Source organism: Diplotaxodon limnothrissa, linkage group LG10 (genome assembly GCF_057381915.1).
Source record: "Diplotaxodon limnothrissa isolate DT_005_m linkage group LG10, D_limnothrissa_male_GT1.1, whole genome shotgun sequence".
NCBI classification, from domain to species: Eukaryota; Metazoa; Chordata; class Actinopteri; order Cichliformes; family Cichlidae; genus Diplotaxodon; species Diplotaxodon limnothrissa.
In genome coordinates, this window is record NC_140605.1 from 26,252,945 (window position 1) to 26,279,683 (window position 26,739).

Consider the following 26,739-nt stretch of genomic DNA (forward strand, 5'->3'; position numbering starts at 1 on the left):
CTCACCCAGAGGATCTTCAATCGCAGGAAATTCCTTCTCCTCATTTAATGAGTCTGTCCTCCTTCCATGCCCTGGTAACTGGTCCATCCAGAGCCATATGATCTTGAAATATACATACAACAAGCCAAACCACACCTTGGTCACACCAACCCTTTTCCGCCCTGAAGATGTTCAACGCCATCTTAGTCTGGACTGTCAAAGGTGACTTTAACGCTGACTGTTCCGACAATCCATTTGATAACATTTCCTGGTCAGATTTGCCAATCTCTGCACCAGGGTTTTAATAGCTTTGCAATTTTCATTAGTTTTTATTTTTATTTAGCTTCGACTTCAGATTTTCAATTTTATATCAGTTGTAATTAGTTTTTACCAATTGTTTGCTAGTTTAGTCTAGTTTTTGTTTTCTGAAAATCCTTAGTTTCAGTTTAGTTTTGATTAGTGTCAGTTATAGTTTTAGTTGTGTCTGCAATAATTAAGTGTAACAAAATCCCAGTTTCATCATATCAGTCATGCTCTTGTGCTTATCCTTGGGTATTGAGACTATTAACTCTTGCAGCACCGGGTGTTCGTAATTTTGGTTCAAATGAATTGATAAACTTTTTGAAGGCAATTGACTCACACAGTCATGTAGATATCCCAGTCCTGTTGTCTCGGGATGCATCACGCCGCCTTGTCTGGGTTTAGCTTCTGTTTTCTGGGGATGACGGTTGAGTGTGCTCCCGTACCTTCTCAAGGTAAGCTAGGTTAGCTTTCTGGTGTGAACTTTTCAAGTGCACTTTAAGGTTTGTGGGATTTTTTCCCTTTAGAAATGTCCCTTATTTGCCCCTCAATTTGTCTCTTTCCACTACAAGACACTTGCTTTATCCAAAACACAGTCGTATTCAAAGTAATCCCAAATTGGACTCTGACGCTTTCTCCCGACTTTTCCTGACATGATTCTGCGCGTGGACGGAGCAGCAACACAGACGACTCAACTAACGTACTTGCCACCTGCTGGCATAATGAGACAGCAAGAAAAAATCTGGAAGCTAAACTTCATTTTCACCCTTGACTATTGTAGGACACGCACACATCAATGAAACTAAACACATTTTGCTATAAATTCAGTTAATTTTAGTTAGTTTTGTGAACACTCATTACAGTTTTAGTTAGTTTTCCTTTTTTTGTTTTTATTTTATTTCCGTTAACGAAAATGTTTTTTCACTTCTAGTTTTCGTTATTTCATTTGTTTTCGTTAATAATAATAGCCTTGCTCTGCACACTGGAATAAACAGAATCAACATGATCAACATTTTACTGCGTGTTATTTCACCATCTTATCGATTCAAATGCTCCATCCTTATGTGGTTTGCGACATTATGTTTATCCACTCTGTCTCTAAATGTTTGAAGAATTTTCTAGTTTGGGGTCAAATTTTGAGAATTTGACCATAAGTGAAAGTTATGGTGTTATCACCCCCCTTCGGGGCTTACCTTTCCCAGTTTTGATGATATTCCTCCCTATTCTTTGCAAGTACCCCCTGTTGGTGGCGAGAAACTGTTGGTGTGGTCAAGTGGGTGCTGTAAAAACAAATGCTCAGGACAGAACAGTTATCAGCCATGTACTTCATACAAAATTAGCATATATTTGATTTCATATTGATCCTCTGAGTGTAATGGTACATTTTAATTTGAATTTATCAAAGCTAAACACAATAATTTTTCTTTATTTTGCTCTTGTTCTTGTGCAGCACCACCTCTCAGCACATGCCCCTACTTTTAAATTGCTGACTATTTCAAGAGAGCACCCAAAAGATGGGGACCAGTGTTTATTATTACATATCTCCATTTTGAATGTGACAGTGACCAACTGACTATCCCTCAAAGAGTACAAGGCCTAGGCGTCCCCGGCCTTGGCAAGCGTTACCTCTGAGCACTGCGTTTCTTAGCGGTCCAACCGCCGTTCTATAATAATTTATAATACTTTGAAACAACAGTCAATACCCCAAAACAAGTGTATGACTGACCCAGGTCCAACCTGTCTGACCAATGGGACTCTAACCCACAAAATGACCAATTCCCTATCAAACTAAATTCACTCAGCAGTCCAACTGCTTTAACTTCAATCAGCAGTCCAACTGCTTTAAATACTCAGTACTGTCACTTTCAACGTTTCATTATCATTACTTCAGCTTCAGTTCTCATGAGATTTTTTTCATCAAAATCAAAACAGGCCTTCTACCAGTAATTTCAGTGAGTAGACTTTAATTTTATCATGTCCAATTTGGCACACTTTGGAAATAGATTCAACAGGTAGTGCCTTACCTTTGTATAAGCCGGCTTATACAAAAGCCGGCTTATGCCCACTCACGTCAGACCACTGGCTTGTGCCTGTCCGTTCGACAACCTCGGACCGTCCAAACCTCCAACTTCCACCCCAATACCACAGGACGAGCCCCCAAACTGTTACGGATTCAAATATTGGGGATGGATACAAGAGGAAAAACCACAATAACAACACTGGTCCGGCCGGGTTGAGTCAAACGATGATTTTAATGATCACACGCGTGGGAGATGGACACCGTACGCAGACAGCATCAGATCTCAAAATGGTGGAGCATTGATCAAACTCTTATAGCCTCTAGTGGCCCCCACCTAATCATAAAAGCCTAAACATTCACATTCTTTCTCTCACACAGCGCCTAAGCTACGACCTTGGCTCCCTGTTTATCTGCTCCTGCTGAGATGGGGCAGAAAACTCCAGTATATTCTGTTCTCTTCTAATCAGACAAATAAGGCGATGACTTTCTGCGAACAGTATTTCTTATAACTCAGCAGTATAATGCATCATATAACAATATCATTCATTCACAATAAATCAGCGGTCTAATGTAATGCAAATCAGTTTAACAAATGCAATAGTTATCACCTTCTTCTAATTCAGGAGAATAATGCAAACTAAAACTACATAATAATTCACAATCTTTAATTAGGGGTCTAACATGGCATAAAATAATATTATAATCCCACAACAGTCTCGGTTGTTGTGTCCTTGGGCAAGACACTTCACCCGTTACCTACTGGTGGTGGTCAGAGGGCCCGGCGCCAGTGTCCGGCAGCCTCGCCTCTGTCAGTGCGCCTCTGTGAATAACTGGTTGTGTAAAGCGCTTTGGGGTCCTTAGGGACTAGAAAAGCGCTATACAAATACAGGCCATTTACCATAATTCAGCCACATTGGAGGGTTTTCAAGCGTGAACCATCTTTTTAAGGTCATGTCACATAGAGGTGGGAATCACCATACATCCCACGATACGATATTATCACAATACTTAACGCACGATATGATATTATTGCGATTTTTAAAAAAAAATATTTTGCAATATTCAGATTCTGTACATAAAGTTAAACTTTATCAATATTCATTTTATCTAATATCAAAGTCTCGCACTCAGTCTTTCTCTCATTTCAGTCAGTTTTATTGTTGACAAACTGAACGGTTTGTATTACAGTCTAGTCCAACTTAACTGAATGCAACCATCTGGTACAATTATAGCTATTCTGAACTAAGCAATTTATGAAAACTATGCAGCCCCTTCAGCAACTGAAGAATTTGAAAGTAAATTAAAACAAAATATAAATTTACATTAAATAAAAAAGTTTCAAACTTAATTAAAATAAAACATGTCTTAAATTAAAATAAGTAAACTGTCATGTTTATTGCTGCCAAAAAAAAAGTTAAACACATTTGGACAGTGAAGGAATGTCAGGATTCTTGCTCAGAAAAAGGATCAACATGCTCTGAGCAAAAAAACCTTTTTTGTAACAAAATATCGATTTTTGCTGTCCCTGTATCGATACATTATTAGCAAACAAAATATCACGATACTACACAGTATCTATTTTTTCCCCCACCCCTAATGTCACAGCATCTCAGTCAGATTTAGGTCAGGACTTTGACTAGGCCACTCTAAAGTCTTCATTTTGTTTTTCTTAAGTCATTCAGAAGTGGACTTGCTGGTGTGTTTTGGATCATTATTCTGCTGCAGAACCCGAGTGCACTTTAGTTTGAGATCACGAACAGATGGCTGGACATTCTCCTTCAGGATGCTTTAGTAGACAGCAGAAATCATGGTTCCATATACCACAGCAAGTCTTCCAGGTTCTGAGGCAGTAAAACAGCCCCAGACCATCCCACTACCACCACCATATTTTACCAGTGGTATGACAATTTTTGCCCAGTCTCTTCATTATTGTTGAATCATGATCTCTGGCCTCAACAGAGACACATGAAGCCTGTGATTCTTTAATGTTCTTCTGGGTTCTTTTGTGACCTCCTAGATGTGTTCTCTATGCTTTCTTGGATAATTTTGGTAGGCCGGCTGCTCCTGTGAAGCTTCACCAATCTTCCAAGTTTTCTCCATTTGTATATAATGGCTTCAATAGAGTCCCAAAGCCTTAGAAATGGCTTTGTAAACCTTTTCAGATTGGTAACTGTCAGTGACTTTTTCTCAGGTTCAGACCTTGGCATGATGTGTTGTTTTTGAGGTCTTTTAGCCTGCTTCACTTTGTCAGACAGGTTCTATTTAAGTGATTTCTTGTTTCAACAGGTCTGTCAGTAATCAGGCCTGAGTTTAGTGAAACTGAATTCAGCTTTCCAAAAAATGTGTTTAGTGACAGTTAATTTATGTTTAACAAGAGGAGAGATTACTTTTTCACATACGACCGGGTAGGTTTGGATAACTTTTCTCCCATCATCAGTGAAATCGTCATTTAAAAAAATGCTTTTTGTATTTACTCGGGTTATCTTCGTCCAATATTAAAATTTGTTTGATGATCTGAAACAAGTGTGACAAATGTGCAAAACACTCGGAAATCAGGAAGAGGGCAAACATTTTTTCACACCACTGTATGCACTGTTCAGTTGAATTCTGTGTACAACACTGAACTTCCAGAGGCCACTGCACTAACCCAATGCAATTTCATTTTAAAAAAAAGATGTAATTACACAGTGGTGAGGCAACAATTCTTAGTTGTTGCAAATGAAACCATAATGATGCCCCCTGTCCTGGGGTCAAATCAGTAAATAGATGAATCATCCTGTCGGGTTTCACTGAAAGCACTGAACTTTAACCAATTATTATCATGCAATTATTGCCTATTTAATTACTTGAAAATATATACTGTAATGTGTGTTAATTTGGCACTGTTCCTTTCTGGTATCTTTTCTGTGGTGTGATTGCTTTAATTTCTCCCTGTCATTGTCTTCTTTCATTGATATGTGTTGGAGATATGCATATCTAGAATGCTGATATGTTGGAGCTGGACATTGCCCTCTGTTCCTACACTGAACATGTTGGCCTGCTGTGGCCTCTGGCTCCCTCCCAAGCACAGAAACTCATTTAGTCTGAATACAAAGTTCAAATACAAACCATATTGTTTCTTATACTGAATATAATTTAGCTTTTGGGACCACTTTTACTTTTTGGCACAGCCTCTGGTGATAATGATGAAAAATGAAAAATGCACAAATTAATGCTGTTGATATTAACCAGTTGCACTCATTTGTATCTCAAGGTTATTGGTTACATTTTAATTTCCTGTGAGGGTTAAGGGTAGCCTTCAGTTAGCTCACAGCGGTAACAAAAAACACTCATAAAGAGTCTTAGTAACAGGAAGTGGCTTTGTTACATGATTTAGCTTGACATAAATTGGTTGTGTAATATGTGACCACAGAGGCAAAGTGATTTCACAAAGCATTTCTGTAATTTAACCTAGATTTTTGTTTGTTTTAGTGCAGTACTTGCAGAGGTCAAACGGTTGCTTTGAGTCTTTAATTTTTCAGTCAACTTTGATTTAAAATTGCCCCATCAGAACTATGTGTTGATATCTTCTTCTTCTTGTTATTATTATTATTATTATTATTATTATTATTATTATTAGTGAAACATTTTCTGTAACATTGAAAACTGTAAAGGAAAGTTTTTTTTTTTGTTTTTTTTTTTTAAAGTTCTTTGTCTATTTATGCTTTTACTACATAAATCAGTTTTTGAATAAACTCTGTATGGGCACAAAGGGCATTTAGTTTAAGTGGTAAAAAAAATGCTTGTGATCATGAAATTGGGTTTTGTTCTGTTGAGTTGCTCCAGTCTGCAAAAGCATACTTGAAGCCATTTTATGTCTATATACATAATGAACCTGCCAAACTACATTTTAAAACTTCATTAAGGATGGATGTTATTAAGATTTTCTTCATATAGGTCAGGTCCTTTTTTGTTTTTGTGTTTTTGTTGTTGTTTTTTTGGGAAGAAAAGTAGGAGGACATAGGTTTCCAGCATCAGTGCAACTATTGTGTTATCTCCCACAGTGTGGAACAAAATCTTTGCTTTGCAGTGTGAACTGTTAGAAAACCACTGCAGTGTTAATAAAAGGAATTGAGATGATCAGGCATAAAATTCCAGTGGATTGGATTTGGTCCTAGCTATCAATGGAAACCTATACAGCCACTGATTGTGTGTGCAACCTATACAGCACATGCACACACAAATACATCCGCCTGACAGACAGTCTAAATCCTCCCCAGGCATCCCTAAAAAAGAAGTCTAAACAAATCCCCCCAAATCATTAAAGAGCACTGAATGTGACTGAATCACTAGACTAGACTGTAATTGGTCTGCAGTGCTTCTAAGCCCAGTTCTAACAGAAGGTGTGCCACTTTTTCTGTGAGGCGACAAAGACATCATGTTAGAGCTCTTAGCTGATCTTGAAACATCTATCCTTTTAACATCCGATGGCATGATTTGATGGTGCAGTTATTCTCATTAAACTAAATTACACATTTCTGACACACATCATAATTACTAATAACTTAATGTATTTAGTAATCTTTGTCGATGTCTTAATTCACTCTAATTTGGTGATACAGGTCTCTACTGCAGCGGTTTTAAAGTTTCAGATACCTGTCCAAGTCATAGACAAAATGATTAAATTCTCACTAGTCATTCTTCTGACTAAATATTTGCTCCAAATTTGTGTCTGTGAACCTTTATATTTTCTTAGTTCATTGCTGCAAACACCTGCTCTACAACAGTAAATATTACAAAAATTAAATAATAAGTGTTTAGGTGGATTGTTTTAGTTTGGAGTGTCTCATATTAATGCAAAAAAACAACAAAACAAACAAAAATTGTTTCGTCTTGGCCAGACCTGTTGTAAAGGAGGTAATGCTGTCTAGCAAATTGATGGTTTAACTTTAACTTTTAAGTTTAACTTAAGTAGGTAAAACGGGACTCTTTCTTCAAGACAGAAAGCAAATGTTGCCCACCCTTGGCATACAAGCTTAGGAAATTGCATAATTAACATAGTAAAAGAGTAAACATACTTGCTGTCTTCAGTCATCACTAAGTTCATCAAGAAGTGTTTGTTTGGGCACAGACAGTCCTGAACTAGCTGGTGTGTTAGTGCAGATGAATTCATTTGTGCTCTGAGGTTAACTTGCTGTAGGTTAGTAGCGCCACCAGCTGCTGTCACCACAGCCTGGAGCTTAGTGCGGTACAGTACACTCTGATGTCTTGTACATGATAGCATGTTGGAGTTGTTTTACATAGACTGCAACCTTGACATAATTTTAGAAGTGATAACTGACCAGCTGAAAGCTGTAACATGATGTCAGCAGATTCACAGGGATGATAGAAGATGTTGCTAAAGTCCCGGCTGTGTGCCAGAGAAACAAGCTACACTGGTTTCTGATTAATTAGTCATTTATTAAAGAGAAGAAAAGATAAACATAGTCATTGATTCAAGCCTTTTAATTTTAAAGTTTTCCAGTTCTCGTGTCAAAGAAACCTCTCAAATTTTTCACATTTTGTATGCAAAGTAATTAGCTCATTATACACTGAATAGAGGAAATCATGACAAATTACAGTCTTTGTTTCTCTACAGGTGTGGCACCTCCACCAATGAATCCCATGGCGCCCCATACATACCAAGGCCAGTCAAACAGGCCTGCTTATGGGCCTCCACCTACAGGTCCAACACCTGCAGGCCCACCACCAACAATGAAACCCACATCGTTTCCCACTGGTCCTCCAGTGGCAAATGCCACACCACCACCACCTAAAGCAGATGGTATGTGTAATCTTTTTATAAGTTTTTTTTAAAACACAGAGCCCAGATTTCAGCACATTTGGAAACATTAGAATAATCATTAAACATTTTACTCCCACAGATGTGATAATCGTGATATTTAATGACTGCATATCCTTTGTATAAGCCAACGTGTTATTATCTCTCTATATATTTTTTTTCCTGATCACCTTCCATTGTTTCCCTCCCTCCGCTCCTTCCACTACATGCCAGCTCAGTGTGGGGGTGTTGTTAACAGCACTCTTTCCCCCACTAAGCCCGACAGCCAGGAGGGAGATATTGAATGTCCAGGTGTGGCAAAATCAGTTTTCAGCTCTTAGATGTTGTGTCAGTGCTGTGCTGCCAGTCCTGTCTCATCTGTACAGTTCTTGCTTGTATCTCTGGATGCACTATTGAGCATATACAGAGGTTTCATCTCATAGTCTTAAAGAATAATGGATATAAAATGAAAACTAATCTAGAGATATTGTAATGGCATTCATAGTAACTCTGTATCTTTTTAGTGCTAAACTGAGCATCCATGGAAACAATTATTTCTTGGTGGTGTGTTTTACCTTTTCAGTCATCTAGACTCACCATGTCTTCCATGTGGCTCAACTTCTAAATATTAAAATCACCAATGTAATAATACTTCCCATAAACATGTTTAGTGTCTCTTTAATTTGCGTCATCATTAGTATTGTCATTGTTTTGACCCTTTTTGTAGTTCATTTTGTTCCATCCCTGTTATTTGTGGTTGGCAAAGTGCCGCTTAAATTATTCATATCATGTCTGTGTTTGCTTTGAAACAGGAGCTGTGGCTGGCAATGGCCCGCAAGCAACAAACAGCTATAATCATCTTGACAACAAAATGGGTAAGGCGGTTTTCTGTGCACACACCAGTCACATTTGCAGCCTTTGCAAATGCCTGCCCTTGCATTTTTTGACGAATATGAGGCATTTCTACAATCTTTAATTGTGTGATGTACGTCTTGAATCCCAACTGGATTCCCTTTTCAGTACAAATATCTAAATATTAACTGTCACAAATCCCACTGCGACTGTCAGCTCTGGTGAACAGTCTTTTATTTTCTGTTTTTCCCTTTGGTTCCATACCAGCAGGCGTCTCGGAATTTGTAATATACTTTTCATATCATCAGCAAATCCCATGAAAAGAACAAAATCCACAATAAACAACTTCTGCTAACAGCCATTGTTTGTGTAGACAAACATTAAGTAGCTTAAGCCTATAAAAACACATTCAAATCCTCATTACCACGAAACATTGCCACTGGGTTTTATTTAAGTTGGTGACTAATATGCCTTGCTGCTGTGTGTACCTGTCAGCCACAGAGCTTCCCATTTTTAGTGATGTCTGCTATTTGAGTTCTCATGTAAACCTTTGTAAGTGTAAATGTTTTTAATGTTACTGTTTCTTCCATAGCTGGCCCGACTCAGCCTGGACCACCCGGTCGGCACTTGGGCCACTACCCTTCGCTCCCTCCTGGGTACCAGAACACCTCAGCTCCCCACGCCACCCCTCCCATCCACCCTGCGATGCAAGCCGCCACGCAGCCTTACACTCAAGCACCTCAGCCATATCAGCAGGTGAGCCTAACGTCACAACCCAGTTCCACATAATTTTAGAACACTTTCAAGTCAAGTCAAGTATTTATTTATTGTCATTGTCAAAGAACAATGAAATTGCGTTTGGGGCTTCCGTACAACCCGTAAAAAAAACAAACAAATACCCCTTAAAACCCAAGTGTAAATATTTAACCCAGTGTGACTTCAGTGCAATGAGACAATCCTTAGCAACAACATGAGAACAAGACAGGTAATGTTCATAGGACATTCAGACAAAGACCTGAGAAACATGACAAAATGCAACAATGCAACCCGTTCAATATTATTGTACTGTGAGATATGATGGTTGTCTATTTAAGAAAGAGGGGGGGGGGAGAGAGAATAAAGATATAATGCACCAATGCAAACCAGTTCAGTGCTATTAAGAAGTTGGATATGGTTATTGTCCGTGAGAGGGGGGCAGAGAGGGGAGGGGGGCAGAATTCAGGAGCCTCACAGCCTGTGGATACAGGCTGTTGGCCAGTCTGGATGTTCTGGCCTGTATAGACCTGTACCTTCTCCCTGAGGGCAGCAGGTGGAAAAGGTGGCGCGCAGGGTGATGTTGGTCCCGCAGGATACTGTGCACCCTCCTCAGACAGCGAGTGGGGAAGATATTACTAATCTCTGGCAGAATTGTTCCAATAATTCTGCCAGCTTCTTTCACCACCCGCTGGAGTGCTTGCTGGTCGGCCTTGGTGCAGCTGGGGAACCACACTAGAAATCCATGCGTCAGGACGCTGCTGATGGCACAGTTATAGAAGTTCAACATCAGAGGTCTGGGAATGTGTGCGCTCCGTAGTCTCCTCAGGTAGTAGAGGTGCTGTTGGGCCTTCCGTGCAACTAAGGTGATATGGTTGCCCCAGGACAGGTCCTCGGTCACAGTTACCCCCAAGAATTTAAAACTGCTCACCCTCTCCACCGCCTCACTGCCAATGAAGAGAGGCAGATGGTTGTTATGACTTTGCATACACAGTTTGTTTATTCGATTTTTCATTGACTTGCACATGAATGCAAAACACGTGCTGGTTATATGGAAAGGAGAATAACCAACACTGGGTTGCTTTTTTCACTGTTGCATAGGGTTGAACTGGTTATAGAACTGGAATGGCTAAACAAACTTAGGTGAATTATAGTAAAGGGCTTGTGAGGGAACAGTTTGCAACCAATATTTAAATCAATTTTAAATTAATTTTATTTCAAGATACGAATTTAGGAAAAAGCACTTGAACACGTGTGGACTTCAAAATTCTCACATTTATTGTGTCAAGTAAATATTATTAGACTATCAGGCTTAATGTATTTTTTGTTTATTTGTTTGTTTGTTTTTTTTGTTTCAGCCACCTGGTGGCCTGGGGCCAGCTCAGCTAAGCCCATCATTAGCAGCCATGAGCCTCCAGTCCAGCACCCCAGAGGCCCTGAGAGTGGTCAACCTCCTGCAAGAGAGGAACCTGCTGCCACCGGCTCCAGTCCCTGCCCCGACTCCCTGCCTCACCCAGGACCTGCAGAAACTCAACTGCAGCCCAGAGTGAGTCATAATGAACTAATTTTCCGTGTTGTTGCATTTGTCTTTCATTGAATTGATTGTTTTTATCTCATACAGCTAGTAATACTGTAAATGATCTCTGTTTAGTTTTTATGTTTTTAAACTCAAAATTATAAATGGTTAAGAAATGCTTTGTTTAAAGTGGGACATCAATCATATCACTGTTTCGTGTTAAGTGCACACAGCCTAAACGCTGAATTTGCCACTCTGTGTGCTTCCAGAGTTTTTCGCTCTACACTGACCAGCATCCCTCAGACCCAGTCTCTGCTCAATAAAGCCAAGATGCCACTGGGCTTGCTGCTTCACCCATTCAAAGACCTCTCGGTAACGTGTCAATTTATTATTGAATGTTCATTCTAAGTTGTCAGTCAGTTTAACTGGGTCAGTTACTCCAACAGCTTCCACTGTGAACCTCAGCTGCAAGCCAGCAGGTTTTCAGCAACAAGTGCTGAGTCTATCTTTCGTTTATTTCAAAGCAGAGAACATTAATTACATGTCATACACATCACCACAATCCCAGCTGGAGATTTGTTACCCGGGGCCTATGTTTACTATCATTACCACTTTTATGATCAATCCTGAGTGTGAGGAGACAGCACTGATTTCTGTCCTCACATTTAAGTAGTTATACACATAATATTGGTGACACATAGGAGACAATTTAGTCACAAATGTGTGTAGTCATTATCATGTATCAACAATTAGAGGTGTAGGTTAATGGCTTTTAGACAGAGGGTGGCGAGGTATTTCTGTCTGTTTAGAAAAAAGGTCTGCTCTATGTGAAACGATACTGGGTTACACCCAAAGCTCAGATGTCTCCGTTTTCTCCCAGCATTCAAATGTCTTTCGAAGCAGTGACTTATTTTGGTTATTTACATGAATGCAGGGGTTGCAGTATTATGCATTTGCACATGTATTAATCATTTCACGCACTAACACTTTAAGACAAATTTCTCTCCATATATCGCTGTCATAGCTATGTCATATGGTGAGAATATTTATAGACTGTTTATGAATATAGGTTGCATGTATTAACTTCTGTTTTTGTCTGTTTTTCTCTCATTTGAAGTGGATAAGAATTTGTCTTGATCTTAAACGCTTCCATGCAGTTTTATGTCATCATTATCACTGGGTCAAACCTGGCAATTGGCACTTATCACACATTGACAAAAGACTAAATTATAAATAAGAGGATTGCATTGAATAAAATGTAGCGTTAGGATATTGACTCTTTCTGCTGCTTTAACTGCTGCATGTCTGGTTTGAATGATAAAAGTGCGGTAATGTCTCCCTTCAGTGGAACAGACTTTCCTCTTTACTTAGTGGCACACACATGCTTAACTCAGAGTGAATGAGTTTGTTCTGTGTCTTTCTGGAATAGGTGCCTCATTCCTCTGGCTTCTTCCTTAAACATATGCCTGTGACTTATAGTTCATTAAATGAATTCCCCACAGAAATCATATATATGTTACAGGAGCTAATTGTCTAATCTCATTAGTGGTGCTTTTAAAAATGAGGCATTCCCAGAGCCATTTTTAAACGTTTCATCCTCATATAACACCAACATATAACAGCTATATTATCTTTAAAAAGATGCATGAGCTGCATCAAATTTGTATTGGTTAAACAGTGTCTTCCTAACAGCTGTTTATTTCCCAGTAGGGTTTGACTTAATACACCCCTGGGCAAAATCTATCACAGTGACTACGTTTATGTTTCCCTGTTAATTGAGGACACAAATTCCAGAGACATTTCACAGCTTGGACAGCAACAAGAAACGTCTTTATTGAAATAAGCTGCATACCAGATAATGTTTGCCTTGAGGCTCTCATCTCACAGAAGTTGTTTCTCATCTGCTTTTATAAATACAGCAGCTTCCTGTTGTGACATCCAGCACGATTGTTAGGTGTCGGTTCTGCAGAACCTACATCAATCCCTTTGTCTCTTTCCTGGACCAGAGAAGGTGGAAGTGCAACCTTTGCTATCGGGTTAATGATGGTAAGTAACAGGAGGGTTTTTTTTTCCACCCACAGATTAAGTACAAAGAGAGAATAATGTCACCTACTTTGGAAAGAAGATTTTGTTAGTTTATATGTGTTTTCACCTCAGGTAGAAGATCTGACTCGTACTAAAATCTCACTGGAAGTTTTGTGTGTTTGTGTGTAGTTCCAGAGGAGTTCATGTACAACCCTGTCAGCAGATCATATGGAGAACCACACAAAAGACCTGAGGTCCAGAATGCCACCATTGAGTTCATTGCTCCTTCAGAATACATGGTAGGTGTTTAACATTGCATCTGTCACCAGTTAAATCCATGCTATTATAAAACTGGCATTTTCAGAGTGATGTAAAATTGAAGAATTATGATCTGAAAGCTGAGGGAGATTTCAAAGATGGTGGGAGAGGTGTAGCCTTCTGCAGGGAAAATACTTTCCAGGACTCTGTCTCAGGGCAAAGTCAGTTAGTGGTTACTTTAAGCTTTTAACTTGCTATTTTAACCTGCTAAATTAAATTCTGAGGGTTGGAAATTGTGCAGTCTTCTGTGTACATGATAGTAATTTTGTCTCTTTTTATTAACCCTGCTTTAACTAGCTTGTGTTTGCTCTGATTTTGTTCAGCTGAGGCCACCCCAGCCTGCTGTTTACCTCTTCGTTCTGGACGTTTCCCACAATGCAGTGGAGACAGGCTACCTAAATGTGTTCTGTCAGTCACTGCTGGACAACATCAATTCGTATGTACAACCTTTAATTTTGATTCATTAGAGTCCTTTTGACAAAATAGCCTTTTAAACAGTAATTTTCCGTATTTAGTATAACATCAAGCATTTAGGCATGCAGCCTGCTTCTACAAACATTTGTGAAAAAATGGGTCGCTCTCAGGAGTTCCATGAATTCCAGCATGGTACTGTGATAGGATCCCACCTGTGCAACAATGAGGCTTATAGTGCACAGAGGTCGCCGACTTTCTCCAGTCATTCGCTACAAATCTCCAAACTTTATTTGAACTTTAGATTAGCTCAAGAACAGTTTGTAGAGAGCTTAATGGAATGGAAGAATGATCGAAAGTTCCCATAAATACACTGCTAAACCGTAAAGAAAGCCTTCCCAGAAGAGTTTAAGAGTTGTTATAGCTGCAAAGGGTGGGTTGACATCATATGAAAACCTATAGATTAGAATAAAATGTCACCCAAGTTCATATGCATGTGAAGGTACACGAGCGAATAATTTTGGCAACATAGTGTACCTTATTTTCTGTCATACACTGTTCTGGTGGACGATACTCATATTAAACATGTACAGTTAATATTTGCACATGAAGGTTGATCCCTTTTATATAGGACAAACTGGACCCCCTGGCAGGCTGACTCTGACCACCTGTCTACATATTTGATCAACAGATGGTTATTTTCTGTAATGTGCAGTAACACGATCCAACATAATATCTTAATGGAAGGATCTTAATTTGGGTCTTTGCTAACTTCGATGAAAATAGGTTATCCCTGACACATAAGGGCAAGCTTTACTGAAGTGTGTGTTTATGTGTCCTAGACTTCCTGGAGACTCACGGACTAAGGTAGGCTTCATCACCTTTGACAGCACCATCCACTTCTACAACCTCCAGGAAGGACTTTCCCAGCCTCAGATGCTAATCGTGTCTGACATAGAAGGTGAGACGCAGCTGACGGCAAAGGCCACACTTTCATTATCACAGTAACTTGACATCAGCTGTGTGCCCACTTGCTGCAGGAATCGAGAACCAGCAAACATATAAGGTCACAGACTTACTGGCTCACTAAACATGAATGCCATGTTGGTAAATTAGTACATTTATGTTTTTTCGCCTTTATTTTAAGCGAAACTTTGTAAAAACTGTTGCAATACATGCAGTGACTCTTATTTCTTAATGAAACCACTTTATGGTTGTTCGCCTGTTTGATTTATGGTTGTCATTACCTACTGTTATATTTGTTTAAATAAATACGTTTTGTTCTCTACAGATATCTTTTTACCAACACCAGACAGCCTTCTAGTAAACCTCAATGAAAGCAAAGAGGTCAGATATGCACATTTTGTTAAAGTCCTGTGTTGTTTAATTTATAAATGACTGTATTCTGAAACTGAGATTCAGTGTAACAGTTTACTATGTGTTTACATTATGTAGGAAGTAAAATTGATTGCTGCTTTATATTCATATCCGTTTTCTCTGATTAATAGCGATAACACGTCATAAAAATATGACTCATGTCCACCCATTTGCCTTTCAGCTTGTGCAGGATCTGTTGAAGAGCCTGCCAAATTTATTTGAGAAGACGATGGAGACGCAGTCCGCCCTGGGTTCAGCTCTGCAAGCAGCCTTTAAGTTGTTGTCCCCCACTGGAGGGCGCATGTCAGTGTTTCAAACGCAGCTGCCTAACCTCGGTGTTGGGGCACTGCAGTCGAGAGAGGACCCCAACCAGCGGGCATCTGCCAAGGTAATGAGAGAAGTGTGCTGAATGGTATACAGCGGGATTTAAATATAACCATTGTGTTATATGTAGACACCAGTTGCCATAACTATATTAAACAAAGTAAGTCTTAATGACTAGTGTTTCAAGTCAGTCATAGAACAAAAATGGACATGATGAATGTTTGACAGCTAGTTTTAAACTTTTCTAGTAAATGCAAAATAAAAGCATTTTTTTTGGAATAAGATCAGATTTATTGTAGAAAAACTAACTTTTCAGAGACTGAGAGAGAGAGAAGATTTACCTTTTTATGTTTAGAGTTATTTGATTTTGGTGATCTTAAACCAGAGGGTTAAATCAGGATTAAAAAATGTCAGCTTTTCCACAAACTGTAAAAATTTGTTTTACTTTGGACGACTTTTGAGTTGTTGCTTTACATTTACACTTTATGTTCATGGCGCTATCTGATGTGCATTCCTTTCAGGATATCCAGCACTTAGCGCCGGCGACAGACTTCTACAAGAAGCTGGCTCTGGACTGTTCCAGCCAGCAGGTGGCTGTAGACCTGTTCCTGCTCAGTGCTCAGTACTGTGACCTGGCATCTCTTGGTAAATCTCACCTCAATGGACTGGAGGGGGACAATGGAGGGAAAAGATGGATGCAGTGGATCTTTTATTGTTTTTATCATGTTAACCTCTTGCTTAAAAATCCCCTCATATTCCTAGATTTTAAAACTCTTGAGTGGTAAAAACGTTAAGCACAAAAATATTTGTTGTTAATGGGAGGAAATCTGATTACAGAATCGATGCTATCAGATTTTATTTCTTCCCTAACGAGATGGAAATTGATAGAAATTCTTAACCAGTCTGTTTTTTCAAAACTTTAAAGCTTTTTCTCTCCATTTCTGTGTGTTCTCTCTTTATTGCAGGATGCATATCCAGATATTCAGCAGGGAGCGTTTACTACTACCCATCCTACCACCACCAGCATAACCCAGCTCAGGTTGAGCGCTTCCAGAAGGATCTGAAGAGATATTTAACCAGGAAAATTGGCTTTGAGGCTGTCATGAGGATACGCTGCACCAAAGGTCTGTGGGCACAAAAGAGCTAAAGATGATTGAGTGTTGAATAGAAGTGAAGGTTACCGTTGCATGATGTTGTTTATAAACTTTGGAATTAGCAACTCTGCACTGATTTGGCATAAAATGTGGTCTATTCATCATCATCATCCAAGGCACAATTAGATAAACACACTTGTAATAGTAATAATAATACAAATAGTTTTGATTTTCACTCAAAAATCATTTTTAGAAATCCTGGTAATTGGTTCAAAACTTTTCCTTACAGCGATAAATTCCCAAATATGGTTTCAAGTTTCTCTTTACATGTTTGATTTATTGGTAAAAGTATTAGTAGTATATGCTTACTGTTGCTAACACCAAGGTCTTTGTAGCCCTGTATTTGCTCATCATGGAAATTGGACATAAAAGCTTAAACTCTGAGTCATTATAGAGAGGAAAACACATTTGGACTCATTCATGGTTTCTGTTTTTTGCTACCTTTTAAGATAATGCAGTCCAGTTTAATTGATTTTTATTTCTCTCTGTTCCTATGCAGGTCTGTCCATCCACACGTTCCACGGAAACTTCTTTGTGCGCTCCACAGATCTGTTGTCCCTCCCCAACGTCAACCCAGACGCCGGCTTCGCAGTTCAGATGTCCATCGAGGAAAACCTTGATGACATGCAGGTTGTCTCTTTCCAGGCTGCGCTGCTTTACACCTCCAGCAAAGGTACGCACATGCTCACTTAGACGAGCCTGTTGGGTTCCTTATCTTTTTGCAGAATAGTGTTGATAAATGGAAAAAAAAACATCCATGCAAATAGTGACTTATGAATATTATTATTATATAAGATGGAACTACTTAGTGTAATTTTATCGAATGAAAAGCAGATGTTATTATTTACACATTTTTATATGCAATAAATGGGTAGAACTAAAATATGTTTAAATAACATGAATGGTCCCTTACAGGAGAGAGGAGGATCCGCGTGCACACGTTGTGTCTCCCTGTGGTGAATTCTCTGTCGGATATCTTTGCTGGGGCTGATGTTCAAGCCATCACTGGGCTGTTGGCTTGCATGGGTACGTGCTAAACTGTTTTCTAAAATTTCACATGAGATAATAAAGTTTTACAATTATTTTGTTATTTTTTTTACCACTCATACTTAATTTTATTTGGTCAGTTTGCACATCTCTTTTGCATACTTAAGAGTTATTACCAGTTATGTTTGTTTTGAAACTTGTATATAATAATTGTAGGCAGAAATGTGAAAGTGAAGTAACAGTGTGAGAGCTTTGTCTTCACCAGTTGTAAATTTCTGGATACGTGATTGTGTGTTTGTAAAATCTGGATAAACTTGGATTTGTGGAAAGCATAACTAGGCGATTATTCTTCATTGTCACAGTTAATACTCTTTTAATTGGCTGGATCCTAAATCCTCACAGGGTTTTCATCGTCTTCGCTGTTATAAGCACTGACAGATGGTGATGAGTGGTGACAGCTGCGGTGTCCTAGCGACCATTCTATAACCGAGCATTCAAATCTGTGCTGGCTCATCTGATGTTAACTTGGAGAACAGATACTGATATTATGTTTCAGAAGAGTTTATTTCATTTTAATCTTATAACAATCAGGTGGAGCATGGCTGTTTTAGCACTGTGACTTCAAATGCATAGTAAGGCGCAGCCATGCCATGTGAATGATGATTATCAACTCACAACTGTAATATACACAAGGCTAATACTCAAAAAGATTTATAAACACTAATCCTAATGCTAAGCTCTGCTGGGAAATATAAGCATTTTTTACAGGTCATGTCACAAATGTTAACATCTCAAAGACGGACGTATTTTTTCATTTTAAATTCACAGAAAATTCATTTGGTAGTTAAATGTCCTACTGCATAAAATTGGGTCACTTAGCAGTGTTCAGCATGTTTTTCTTTCCACCCTCTGGGTAAGTAGATCAGACTTTTACTGGCCCACCAACACAACTGTCGCTTACCCACAAGAACCAATATAGCCACAGGCCTGCAGGTCATTCATTCTGTCAAACACAAATTTATTTAATTTCCTCAAACTGAATTCACATCATAGTCTCCATTGAAATGTTATTAGAAGAGCGTTACTATGAAGGAAAATAAGTTTTTGTAAAGTCACACATATTGTGAATTTTAACAGTAACAATTTTGCTGTTAGGTGAATTAGATTAGCAGATAAAATTTTAATGAATCTTTTTTTTTTTAGAAAGTTCATCTTTTAATCACACAAATATTTAGTTTACCATATTCTGGTAAAGAGAAGTATTATATTTCTGTTTCAGTTAAATTATTTAAGAAAGGTTCATAAAAGTCTGATTTTAAAAAAACATTGTCTTAAAAAGTGTAATTATTGAGGTCTTGATCACAGATTTTTTTTTTTTACGTTTTGAACATGGTCTAGGAACAGCGCCCCTTATATTACAATATCAGACCTAAAATGCATGATTGTCTCATAACTGGTGTGAGACTGGAGCCTCTTTTAAACTACTCTGGTAGTCGGTGTTGTTTGTAGAGACAGCCCTTCTATTTAATCCCACAAATATCTGCCTAAAAGTTCTTAATGTCCCTCTCCACAGCTGTTGACCGTTCGGTGACGGCAAGTCTGAGCGATGCAAGAGACGCAATGACCAACGCTGCTATCGACTCGCTGATGTCTTACCGGCAGTCTGTGTTGACAATCCAGCAGCCTGGCCTGCTGGTTCCGGCCTGCCTCAGACTCTTCCCGCTCTACATTCTTGCGCTGCTCAAACAGGTTGGCTGGTTTACACAACTGCTACACTGCCATTAATCTTTTCCACTGACTGATTTTCAACCTTTCCCTGTGCTTAAACGTACCTTTGTTTGGTGTAAAGATCGATCTACTATATCCTCTCTTTGCTAAATTCACTAATTTTTATGAACATTAACACTAACTGGCTCTACTTCCAGAGGCCTTTCTTGAATACGCCACCACTGAGTCGTCATTGAAGGTTTTTGGTGTGTTTATATGTGCGCTTTGCAGAAAGCCTTCAGGACAGGCACCAGCACCAGGCTGGATGACCGGGTGTTTGCCATGCTTCAGCTGAAGTACCAGCCACTGGCCTACGCCATGCTGATGATCCATCCTGCTCTGTACCGTGTCGACGACCTGACTGACGAGGTGAGGAGGATGAATTTAAGTTTCAAAGCCCTGTGTTTTATTTCTTTTTATGCGTAATGTGTAGTTTTAAGATTACATGACTGGACTAAAACCATTTTCGGAAGGATTTTATTTATTTTCAGCTTTTCTTCATTACTAAGTGATCTTTTCTTTTCTCCATCTTCAGGGAGCATTAAACATCAACGAGCGGACCATCCCTCAGCCCAGACTGCTGCAGCTGTCTGTGGAGAAGCTCAGCAGGGAGGGAGCTTTCCTCATGGATGCTGGAATTGTGCGTTTCAAGATGAGCTCTTAGAGCAAGCTAACAATTTTCAATGTCGGGCAAAATTACAGCTTGGCATTTCCCATCCTGAATGTCTCATTTAATTTATTTCCTACATTTTTCCTACTTATTTGCAGCAGTGCTAAAGATTCTTTAGATGGCCCTTTTTTCTGGCTTTTTAAAAGGTGCTAATATTGGCATAGTGAGAGAGATTGAGAGATTTCCTTTTCTGGAAAATGAGAAATCACTGAATTGTACATTTTGTATCACTAGTGCCTCTTCTCTGTGTGACTTATGCAAATGTGTAGCTCTGTGATGAAGCCTTACTCCAGCTTTCTCCATGACACTAATCATTCTCCCCCCACGCCTGATAATAACTTGTACACTCAACATTTTATGTAACCATGTAGCACAGTTCTAGATTAAAAACATCAGTTATGAGCTTTCCTGAGCTGTACTTAAAGGTGTTCAGCTCTTCAGTCACAGTTCTCAGTACTGTAATCTTCTTGCTCTTCAGTTAAAGATATTTAAATGAACCTCATTCTCTTCCCAAAGGTGATATACCTGTGGATTGGACGAAACTGCCACTCCAACTTCCTCACACAGGTCCTAGGAGTTCCAAACTACGCTGCTGTGCCTGATAATCTGGTAGGATTTCTTACTTTGGGTCAACTGCTCTATCTCTGTAACAAGACTTCTCAAAACATGCAGCCCAGCTACATTTCCATATGTTGACGCCTTCCCCTACTTGCTGATAACAAAAACTGTTGCTGTCCTCTCACAGTATTTGCTTCCGGAACTGGACACTGCAGAGTCTCAGAGAACCAGAGCTTTCATTGGTTGGCTGAGAGATCAGAGGCCATTTTTCCCCTCCCTGCATATCATCAGGTGGGGCCTCACTGGGTATTAGAAAAGAATGAATTAAGTTGCAAAAGTAAAAAGTGTGCTCCCTGGTGGTCTAGCTAAGAACTGTTATAAACTACCGATACTTTTTGTAGTGCTGTCAGTTTTTCCCACACTCTTCCACAGGTAAAAGATCAAGATCAGTTTATAGCTTTATCTATATAACAGCTAAAATTTCACTATAGTAACTGTTTTTTATAGGGTGATGTGTTGACTTAATGTTTTCTCAGGGCATATAAGACTGTTTCAGACTTGATCTTTCAGAACCCAGCAAAACAAAAGGGTCTAAAAAATACAAGCCACCCTGTGCCTTTAGGATTATAGCACTTTAACGCTTATGATACTAACTATAATGTAATGTATAAATCAAGTAAGGCAAGTGGCTTATGAGGGACTGTATTTCCTGTTGAGGCTGATAAGTAAAGACAAAAACTGTAGATGATCTCTTAAACCAATAGACCTTTTTGCTATCTGTGTAACAAGCAAAGAGGATTACAAAGCAGCATCGAAAACCACCTTACAGTAGCTTTGGTGGGCATGGAGTTGCTACCTCTAGTTTGCAGGGCAGATATTGACTACTCACTGAGCAGTTAAGAAACTGAAAAGTGTGGTGCAGACCGCAAACAGAGACCGTTCCCCTCCAGTGTAAAAGTTGCTACTTTTGAAACGTGTTGGTTGTACTGCTGAAGCACAGCTTTTACTTTGAAAGCCCATGGTCTATGTTTCTGGTTTGCGTCACACTTTTTTAACTGGTCAGTAAAAATCAATTTTTCTTTCACGACTATTGATGGGAAAGTCCCAGACGGTCGTCAACAGGCCTCCTAACCCTCCTTTATAGTACAGACTTCATGTTAACAAAATAGTAAAATATAGGCTTTGCAACTGTGCTATGTTGAAGGAAATGCTCTGAAAAACTTTAGCATCTCCTCTTCTTCCCTGTTAAAATGAATGAAAGTATTTTAAATTGCACATCTTTAGTACCTGAATATGTAGGAGCAATCCCAACTCACGTCTTCTCATTGTGTTCTTATTTCCCACCCATTATCATGTGACTCAGGGACGAGAGCCAGCTGAAAGCCAGCTTTATGCAAAACATGATCGAGGACCGAACAGAGTCGGCCCTGTCGTACTACGAGTTCCTCCTTCACCTCCAACAGCAAATCTCCAAATAATCTTCAGTGTGGCTGCGGAGACGAGGGAACATTGAAGCGAACATGTGCGTCAGTGTATGTGTGCGAGTATATATGTATATGGTGTGAGAGTGTGTATGCGTGTGAGTGAGACTACACTCAAGGTCGCTTCTTGGTCCTTCTTCAGCTGTGGTCCACCATATCTCTGAGGGGGGGAAACCCGAGCTGAACTTAACACGAGGCATCAGCCCAATCAAGTCATGTGACGAGGATGTGACAAATAATTGGTTCTGATGCTTATTGGGCACTTTTGAACCCTGCTGAAGAAACAAGAAATCCTGGATGATTATTGTGTCAATGATCGAATGAATCAGTGTTTATTCTCACAGAACAATGCTGTCTAACTGAGGTAGTGCTCAGAAACAGTGCAGGAAAACAGATGTGTGAAGTGTTTGTGTTTGGAAAAAGCACAGTCTTTATTAATAAGAGTCAAACATATATACATACGCTTAAGACTAGTTTATAAGACAGAAAGGAACCGGCAAAAAGACTGTTTTTTGTTTTTTGGGTGTCACCTGGAGTATTTGTACACACAGCAGCTGAGCTCTAACAACACTCTAATATTGTACCTGAAGGAGAGAGCGTGTGCTTTTTATTTGACAGTCATTATACTTGTGTGTTGAACAAATCTGTAGACTCTGTTGTTTGAAAGCCTGAATTTTAAAGGTGTTTGAAGGCAGATCAGCCTCGTTGCCGTCGCTGCCTCGAATGTTTGGATTTGGCAGCGGAAGGTGGTTTCATCGGTCTGGTCTGTCGCTCATCTTTTCGCTCTTTCTATCTGGATATTCAGAACACCTCTGACGACATTGCTGTTCTGTTTGTTTGTTTCTTTTTCTGATTGTTTAATTTATGAGACTCCCAATCTGATTAAATTCTATAATTGCCTTGTATGGGAACTCACTTTTTATTATTAAAACCTCTGTTTAAATACAGACTCTATATATGAAATATTTTAATATAATAGGATATGGGAAATTCTTTAACACAGACATAACAAAGCCATTGTGATCTTTTAATCATGCTTATTGATACTTGTATATTAAAAGATTGCATTATATAAAGGTAAAGACATGCTGATGATTTTAGTACAAATAAGGTGAAATGACGCTAAGAAAATAAAATGTTGGGACTTTTTAAGTGTAGTTTTTGTTTTGGTGGGTGAACAGTGTTTATTCTGTGAACACAAAGACTACAAAAGACAACATGGACCAAATCAGTCTATATTTCTCTTGAATGCATTTGAATCGAATTTTTTTTTTTTTTTTTTTAATTTGGTTTGGTCTCATTTCATACAGTTTGTAATCTATGTATCATATCAACAAAAATGTATTTAGGAACAGACAAATATGTTTTGGTCTTCATGCACAAGGAAAATTGTTTTTCATAAAAAAATACTGATGAAAATAAAAAGCAGCTTTGTTTTTGTACAGAGTTAACCTGCTGAGGACTGGATGTCAGTCACATGACTACAGCTAAAATAACACCACTCGTGAGTGTGGACAGAGTGGATTAAATCAACAGATGTAATGCCACTGGCTTTTTAGAATGACCTCACCTTTCAACAAGAAATTGAATTAATTTAACACCCAAAAAATAAAGTAGAAAATAATACAAATTTGACTTGACCTGTGACTTCTCTTCTGACTTACATGGACAACATGAAGTCAAAGTCAAAGTCACCTTTATTGTCAATTCTGCCACATGTACAGGACATACAGAGAATAGAAACTACGTTACTCTCAATCCCTAGATAAAATAGCAAATGAACATTTAAATATGAGTGATTAAAAAATGCAGGTAAAATAATTAAAAAGTAAAAATTTAAATAAATACAATACAATTTTACATATAACAAGAAAGCTATACAATATAATAGACCTTGTCTTTGAAACTTTAAAATTGGTTGGAGGGTGGGTGGAGGTTTACCTGTTAGTTATTAGCTGTGTCTTGAGTATAAAGTGGATCATCAATATTGGCTTTGCCCCACATCTATACACTGTTCAAAAACAGTAGCAGCACTGATGAATTTCTACCTCTGTATCATCGGTGTTTGTGCGCAGGACCTCAGTCTCAGTACTCATGTTGAAGGAAAGTAGACTCATTTTAGGTTTTTTCTCTAATCTGAGAGGCTTCTCTGATTCTTCTTGGCCCACTCTGTGTTCCCTAATTGTACAGGCATTGTAAAAACTAAAGTACACACTCCTTTAATTCTTAGGCTTCATGTAATCAGGATGTAACAAAAAATCATTTTGTCCTTACAGGTTCTAAAATGATTTAAATACAACCTCAGATGAACATCAGCGTGACATGAAATAACTTGAAATAATTATTTTCCATATGACTTCTGGTCCACTCTTCTTTACAATGTTGTTTCAGATTATTGAGGTTTGTGGATATTCACTCCAGTCAGGTGGAGGCCTGGGCTTTGAGGCACTCATTTGGAAATTTGTTCTGGGGTCATGGTTCATGGTCAACTCAATGACAGCAGCCATGACAGTGCCCTGTGGCTGCAGAGCAAGGCCAAATCATCATGCCTGTGCCATCATGCTTTATAGTTGGTATAAGATAATTAAAGGGGAGAAAAGTGACAATTGAGTGAAAATTTATTAACTTATCACCATAAAATATTTGTTTCTTAGCACCAGACTTTTTTTGTTTGTTTTTTGTCAATAAAGAATAAATTCCAGTCAGCCTCTGTCCCCGGCTCAGCAATAGATCCCTCTGCTGTCTCTGCTGGATCTGCTTAGATCCAATCTTCCAAACAGCTCATTATATAGAAATACTTTCTCTCATCTTTACTCTTCAAAACTCAGTTTGTCAATCACAATTTACTTCATATAATTTTGTTTTATCAATTAAATTAATTAAATCATAAACATTAAAAATCAAACTTTCTCTGAGTATTTGCTTAGTCATTCTGACCAAGCACTACAGACCTCAGACAAGCTCTAGGCTGTGTGCCATATTTAGATTCCCTGCTGGTACAATCAACCTCAGCACAAAAGCACACGCACACACCAAATCACAGCAAAAGGTCAGGAGATTAAATATTAAATCAGTTTCATTACTCAGATTTCTCATTCATCATATTACTTAGATGTATACTTTAATTATAACTTTGATACAAATTAAAAACACACATTGATAAGATCTTTTCTAGAACTTTGTTTCATTGTTATCATAAAGGCTGGATGTTAAGACCTTTTACCCTATCTCCAATGTAGTGAGAGGTTAGCCAAGTGGACTTCAATCCCACCTTTCTCTACAGTGCTAGTACTCTATCGTAGAATATTGACGAGTGGACATTTATATTGATATGGTGATTCTTCTAGAAGAAGAAGTGGTTTGTTCAGATGCAACTTTGCAAATGTAAGCTGTGCTGATGTGTTCATTTCTCTTGTTCGGTCGTTTTTTAAAATTGTGCTGTCATTAACTTTAACATGCTAACAGAGGCCCATAGAGTGTGAGATGTACAGACACCCATCAAGGGTATGAAAGTTGTGGTAAGTTCAGGCTTTTAGTGATATCTGTCTGTCTGTTTTTCAGCATCAGTATGTGCTGTGTTGACATTTGCAATAAGCATTTTTCTCAGACCTTTAATTATATCACTTCATTGCTTTAATATAACCAATGACCAAAAGATGAAACAAATAAAATGATCAAGTTGTTTCATTTCTTCAGTTTTTCCATAGCTCAGTTACAATTATTTAAATCAATATGCCCTGCTTTTATATAATTAACTGAAAAAAATTGTTATTTCAGGTCTGATTTTTTTTGCATCGTTAATGCACTTTTTACTTCAGCTTGAGTAAAGAATACTCCAAACCTAGAGGTTAGAGCTATTTTTCCTATTAACACTACAGACCATTCAGAAATGGATTTTTTTTTTAAAAGGCAGAACTTGTCACTTCCAGCCTCTTGAGGTCTAGAGAAAATCTAAAATTTGGTGCCATTTCGAAAAACAAAAATGAAACTAAAAATGAAATTATCCCGTTTTTTATGCTTTATGCTTTGTTATGCTTATGCTTTGCCACTCAGAACACACTGTTTCCTTAGTGTTTCTTTGTACTTTTATATGCTCGTTAAATGCTAATATTGTTATACAGTTTTATGAAGGCGTATTAGAGCCGATTAAAGGCATAAAGAGGCTGAGGATTTAAACAAACTAAGAACAAATAAATTTATTTACCATAAATTTATATAGTTTTTTTTTTTTACCTTTTTCTTGTAAACTTGCCATTTGTTTTTATTTGTTTTAAATATCACCTTTCTCTTTTAAATATATGACCCGTTTTGTTGTAAATTTGCCTTTTTGCAGAATATACCCATCCGGCCCCTTCACTATTATTATTATTTTATTACTATTGACCGTCGCAATCATCGCATATCGTTGACGTAATCTAAAAAAGCCGTGCTGACATCATCACTGTGC

At 38.4% G+C, this 26,739-nt stretch overlaps 1 protein-coding gene across 1 annotated transcript in view; it reads left to right on the forward strand.

The window, feature by feature from the left end:
- sec24a (SEC24 homolog A, COPII coat complex component) overlaps positions 1-23,532 on the forward strand; it is a 31,969-nt gene extending 8,437 nt beyond the window's left edge. Inside the window, exons 3-23 of the mRNA XM_085364661.1 lie at positions 7,917-8,102; positions 8,912-8,974; positions 9,544-9,707; positions 11,063-11,250; positions 11,490-11,592; positions 13,140-13,266; positions 13,435-13,544; positions 13,887-13,999; positions 14,817-14,935; positions 15,266-15,321; positions 15,533-15,739; positions 16,197-16,320; positions 16,641-16,799; positions 17,329-17,502; positions 17,745-17,855; positions 19,390-19,565; positions 19,815-19,952; positions 20,119-20,223; positions 20,770-20,862; positions 20,999-21,102; positions 22,175-23,532. Coding sequence (XP_085220787.1) covers positions 7,917-8,102; positions 8,912-8,974; positions 9,544-9,707; positions 11,063-11,250; positions 11,490-11,592; positions 13,140-13,266; positions 13,435-13,544; positions 13,887-13,999; positions 14,817-14,935; positions 15,266-15,321; positions 15,533-15,739; positions 16,197-16,320; positions 16,641-16,799; positions 17,329-17,502; positions 17,745-17,855; positions 19,390-19,565; positions 19,815-19,952; positions 20,119-20,223; positions 20,770-20,862; positions 20,999-21,102; positions 22,175-22,289 — 2,735 coding nt within the window. The 3' untranslated portion in view covers positions 22,290-23,532. The remainder of the gene's footprint in view (positions 1-7,916; positions 8,103-8,911; positions 8,975-9,543; positions 9,708-11,062; positions 11,251-11,489; positions 11,593-13,139; positions 13,267-13,434; positions 13,545-13,886; positions 14,000-14,816; positions 14,936-15,265; positions 15,322-15,532; positions 15,740-16,196; positions 16,321-16,640; positions 16,800-17,328; positions 17,503-17,744; positions 17,856-19,389; positions 19,566-19,814; positions 19,953-20,118; positions 20,224-20,769; positions 20,863-20,998; positions 21,103-22,174) is intronic.
- The last annotated feature ends 3,207 nt before the right edge of the window (positions 23,533-26,739 follow it).